The sequence below is a fragment of the Ascaphus truei genome, chromosome 6, assembly GCF_040206685.1.
Source record: "Ascaphus truei isolate aAscTru1 chromosome 6, aAscTru1.hap1, whole genome shotgun sequence".
Classification (NCBI taxonomy): domain Eukaryota; kingdom Metazoa; phylum Chordata; class Amphibia; order Anura; family Ascaphidae; genus Ascaphus; species Ascaphus truei.
The window spans coordinates 70348696-70354799 of NC_134488.1; the positions used below are offsets into that span (position 1 = coordinate 70348696).

Below are 6104 nucleotides of genomic sequence, written 5' to 3' on the forward strand. Positions count from 1 at the left end.
CCCTGACAGACAGCAGTATTTCATGCAGGTTCAGCAGGCCTGGAAATCCCTGTGTGCCCCTGACAGGCATTCATCGTCCAGCCTTCTTCTATCTGCGCCCGCCAAGGCCGCACACTTTGCAGTGTGTTGCAGGCCCCTCTGGCAACAAACGAGTGAACGTTTTGACCTCATTTTAAAGAGGTCATAGAATATTTCTGGGCTAGAAACGCAGAGAGAGTGAGTGACTCTGTAAATCCCATGTTTTCTGCAATAAGAAAGTGGTATTGTGAATGTGTTTGCTGTGGAATTGTGTAATATAACTACGTTTGCTGCTCTGGCCATGAAATGGTTAAGGTCCGTGCGTTGCCTTATAACCAGAACCTTTAAAGCATGGAAAACATCGCAGCACAGAACATATTGTACATATCTTACTTTGTTCTGTTTCCCTGTCATGTGCAGAAGAAAAATAGTTTAAAAGACCCGAGTCATGTTGGTCTTGTATACAATGCGGCTTTTATTAAACCAGCCTGTCTATTAAACACAGACACCAGGGCATTTCCCAGGGACAGTCACACTCAGCAATCAAAGGGAAGACTACCAGTATATAAACCCTTTCACTGCCAGAGGGCCTGGAATGCATTGTATCTGACTGACTTGGATACATACACTGATACACACAGAGCAGACTGACTCGGATACACACACATACACACACACACACACACACACACACTGATACACAGAGCAGGCTGACTCAGATACACACAAACACACACACACACAGACAATGAAATACATAGAGCAGGCTGACTCAAATACACACACACACACTGATTCAGAGAGCAGACTGACTCAGATACACACACACACACTGATACACAGAGCAGACTGACTCAAATACACACACACACACACTGAAATACACAGAGCAGGCTGACACAGATATACACACACATAGCAGACTGACACAAATACACACACACATGCACTAATACACACAGAGCAGACTGACTCAGATACTCACACATACACACACATACACTGATACACATAGAGCAGACTGATTCAGATACACACACACACACAGCAAACTGACACAGATACACACATACACAAACACATGCACTGATACACACAGAGCAGACTGACTCAGATACTCACACATACACACACACACTGATACACAGAGCAGACTGACTCAGATACACACACTGATGCACAAAGAGCAGATTGATTCAGATACACACGCACACAGCAGACTGACACAGATACACACACGCACATGCACTGATACACACAGAGCAGGCTGACTCAGATACTCACACATACACTGATACACACAGAGCAGGCTGACTCAGATACTCACACATACACTGATACACACAGAGCAGACTGATTCAGATACACACACACACGCACATAGCAGACTGACTCAGATACACACACATGTACTGATACACAAACAGCAGACTGACTCAGAAACATGCAGAGCGGACTGACATACACAACATACATTGATACACACAGAGCAGACTGACTCTTCCTGCAGCCACACTCACACACAGACTGTCTTGCTAGATACATTCAGTACCCAAAGTCTATCCAAGATTGCATAAGTCTCCTTTCTGGGAGACTTGGCCAGGGTGGACCTTGAAGGCCCTGATAATATCAGTGATTTCCCAGTGGGATAGTCCAACTTGAACGCCAGGAAAGATTAACTAGTAGTTAAGGAAATAAACAGGGAAGCCCATGGGACTCAAACACTGCTTTAAATAACCCTCTCTGTTTTCATTTCCATTAGGTTTTGGGGGCGGTAAATATGTCTCCTTTGAAGAGCGTCACTGGCATCACAACTGCTTTACCTGCTCCCGCTGCTCCTCATCTCTGGTGGGCAAAGGATTTTTCCCAGACAATGAGGACGTACTGTGCCGTGGGTGTAACAGCGACCTATAAACTCCCATCGGCGAGGGAGCCAGCTACGTTTACCTGTGCTAGTGCGGATCCGTGCCACAGCTTTAACCTTTCCCCTGGCTGAGACAGGATTCATATATTCATTGCTACCAGCCCAACACATAAACAGCTTTGCGGAAGGTGCCGTGAAAAAGATGATTTGTGTACAAAACCAAGCGAGATTAGAAGAAAGTCTCCCTTGCGTTTGAAAAGAGCTTTTAAAGACGCAGCCCTCCCTGTTTAGCGTTGTATTGCCGTAGGCATTTTAGGCTTTGCACGGTGAATTTTATTTCTCTTTTTTACTGCTTTAACACTCCATCAATATCTGTGTTCACCTTCTATTGTTGATTGTTAAAAGTGGGTTTTGTTTACCTCTCACGGTAAATAATGGTTTTACTACTCAATGGCCACATCAAAAAAATGAAGTGCTCAATATTGTTAACAAAAATGTAATTCTCCTGTGTTTGTTTTGATCCTCTCCAAACGGTTTTTGGGGGTTATTGCACCGTTGAAGCTGCAATATATGTTTGTCAGAAAAATAATTTGATTCCCCTCTTGAAAAGTACCGTGTAACGCTATATATTGATGCTGAGTAACACTATACTCTTGTGAGTTCTCTCTCAAAAGGTATTTAATCATTTGAATCAACCGATGTTACTACAGCACAGGTTGTATATTTTAAAGTCGAAACTAATTCAGAGTTGAAAATATACACCCACCTATACAATGTATATGTGGAAGCTGAATAACACACAGTTAATGATGGATCCACTTCAATTCAGTGGAATGATTGCCGTGCATTGCTACCGGTGCGTCACCCTGCTTTTAGCGTACTGAATTAGGGCCTTAAACATCGCATTCAAAAACACTGTGCCAAATCATACTAGGTTTTCTAAACAATAACGTTTTAATAGCCGTTTTATATACATAACGTACTGTATATACTCTTTACATTTATGTCCAAACAATCGCATTACGTTTGTCTCCTTTTAATTACTGGTGTATTTCATTTCAAATGATCACGCTCCTCCTTTATTATACTTTTCTGTTCGCAACTTTCTGTATCTAAGTGCATACTTTCTGCTGCCCTCCTGGGCCTCCCTTGTGACGGCCTCTGCAGCTGGGCCCGCCCGCCTCCCTGGCTGTGACGCTGTCTTCCCCATGCTGGAGAAGACATCGGCACCATCCAGGTGGATGGGATTTCAATCTCCCTCCACAGGGCAGCAGCCACACAGCATATTGAATAAGAAGAGCCTCATTAGACATTAGCAAAGATATTGAACACCATTACACAACACCGCCTGTTCATTTCCAAGGGAAGGTTAGTCTCAAAGCCTAAATGTGCAATGCCCTCTTAACCCTTTCATTGTCAGTGGCCTGCAGAGCACTGCTGTGTGATCCCACTCGCCCTGAATAGGTGAACTCAAACTGAGCGATGCTGCTGCTTTCAAACCTCTACATTGAAGGTATATTATAGGTCTCGCTAAATTGCCTTTGAATAAGGATGCAAAGTCCTAAATCAAATCAAAGGCTCAATAAAGTGGATAGTCTCTCTTAATGGAGTCTCAAGATGCGGCTTTAATATATGGAGGGATTTTCCTACCACCTCCCAAGAAGAGTAAATGCTGCAATTATATAAAGCGATATATATGTATATATCTCATGCACTCCAACAGTTATTTCAGGCAAAAAATCAAATAAAATAGATAATTCACCCGAGAGAATTAGTATGCTGAGAGAAAGACACAGCACTGCTAGAGGATGATCAAAAAAAAAGTATATTAAAGTCGAGTACAAAAAAGCAAAGAACCTATTTTCTGATTTCATCCTCTCATCTTACATTTGGTTGTTGTCTTGGGCTTTTCATGTCCCTTGGAATCCACTCATGTAACGTTTTGGTCCATTTTGGGACCTTGACTGTGTATAATCGTGTGTGTCCTCATGATTAATCACAACCCACAACTTTGTTTTGTTTTTTTTTGGACGTTAATATACTTTGTTTCATCATCATTTAGCAGTGCTGTGTGGGTTTTTTCATCATACTCTAGTGGGGTGAAGTATCTAATTATATATATTTTTTGGATTGTGGTAAAATGGCCACATCTAAATTCAAGTTTTCCGGACTTCTGGAAATGAATATGCTGCAATAAAAAGCCATAAAGAGTAGGACTTCTAGCATACAGCCTCACCTGTATGGGGAAGGTGATTGATTGGTTCTTACTGTGTGCTGGAAGGTCATTATGTGGCAGGACTGGCAAAGGTAACACTACTGTATCAATTCTGGGTCATACTTCAATTTAAAATTTGTCTTGAGAAAGGGAGCTTTAAGTATATACAGTGAAACATCTAAACTGCTTCTATTGGGCAGAATTATACAGTGCAATAACATAATTTTCAGTGTGTACTAATTATTATATATGTATGTATCAGTAGTCAGCATTATCAGTGTGTTGTGTGTTTGTATATATATATATATATATATATACAATGTATATACACACATATATATATATACATATATATATATATATATATATATATATATATATATATGTGTGTATATCAGGATTATATTAGCATTCTCATTTTCAGTGTGCAGTGATACTCTGTATCAGTGTACAGTGCAGCATCTTACTGCTATTGTGCAGTGATACTCTGAATCGTTATACAGTGCAGCATCTTCATTTTCAGTGTATAGTGATGCTCCATATCGTTATACAGTACAGCATCTTCATACACTCTGAACAGGGGCCTGCATTTTATTGCAGAGCAATCTGTTTCAGACCCGCCCAGCAGTCAAAAGTCAAACTCCAACCCCCACAAAATATTATGCATGTTTCATTTTTACTCCAAGCATATTCCCATTTGTATTAGAAATGTTGTTTTTAAAACTTTGATGCGGGCATGTCAGAGTTTGCTGTGATTTATGTTTTCAACTGAACGGTTGTCAAAGTTTTTTTTCTTTTCCTGTGTAATGTTTGCAAAGATAATCTAATGTGTGTTTCTATAAATCTTGTGTAATAAAACATTTAAATGGAGCTGGCAAACTCTGGTGCCTTGTATGTGTGCGGGCGAGAAAATCCCTTAAAGCAGCAAAAACACCTATAAAAAAAAAAGCATTAATTATTTTAGCCTACCATAAACGGGATCCTCTCTCACAGCATTGGAACTGGGGGCCTCTGGAGCAGAACTGTGTTATTTTTTTAGGTCTGTGGACACTCCGGTTTCCTACACACTTACTGTGTTATTTATTGAACAATTGCATGGATAACACAGATATTCCAGTAAATAAAACAGATATACCAATAAATATGACAAATAGAAATACCAGGTAATGTATTGTATTGTATGTCTTTATTTATATAGCGCCATTAATGTACATAGCGCTTCACAGCAGTAATACATGTGGTAATCACATAAATAACAGATAATATAAATAACAGATCATGGGAATAAGTGCTTTAGACATTAAGGAAGAGGAGTCCCTGCTCCGAGGAGCTTACAGTCTAATTGGTAGGTAGGGAGAACGTACAGAGACAGTAGGAGGGAGTTCTGGTAAGTGCGTCTGCAGGGGGCCAAGCTTTATGTATCATGTGTTCAGAATAGCCACAGTGCTATTCATATGCTTCTTTAAGCAAGTGTGTCTTGAGGTGGGTCTTAAAGGTGGATAGAGAGGGTGCTAGTCGGGTACTGAGGGGAATGTAACATAGATATTAGTATTATTATACGGTATATAATATAGTATAGCTAAAATGTTTCTGTAAGGAGTTATTATCTATATATATTCAAGCCAGGGGGTCTTCTGAGGCTAAACTTCACCTTTTTTTTTGTAACTCCGTAACCCCCTCTCCCCTGGTTCCTAACATGCTTCCCACAAATTCAAAATGGCCGCCAAATCTAGCGGGGGCCTATAGGAAGACGCCAGGTCATCGGTTTCGACTTCCTATTGAGCGTCCGTTTCAATGTTTAGGGAGAACACCGGTTACTACACCAGTAAGTATCTTTGAAACCAGAGCTAAACACAGTGCAATTTAGGGGTACATTTGACGGGATTGCTGCTTTGAAGCCTTTTTAAAGATGCAGTGGAAGCATTATATGCTTAGCGATAATGGGGACAGACCTGCCTGAGACATGCAAATGTACCTACAAGCGGTGTTTTTATTGTAAAGATGTAA

The 6104-nt window shown here is 40.6% G+C and overlaps 1 protein-coding gene across 2 annotated transcripts in view; it reads left to right on the top strand.

Annotated features, from left to right (window-relative positions):
* The window catches only part of FHL3 (four and a half LIM domains 3), a 68006-nt gene extending 63030 nt beyond the window's left edge, over positions 1-4976 (top strand). For both annotated transcript variants that reach the window (XM_075604753.1, XM_075604754.1), the window contains one exon: positions 1781-4976. In XM_075604753.1, the coding sequence (XP_075460868.1) occupies positions 1781-1932 (152 nt within the window). In that variant the 3' untranslated portion in view covers positions 1933-4976. The remainder of the gene's footprint in view (positions 1-1780) is intronic.
* Positions 4977-6104: the final 1128 nt, after the last annotated feature.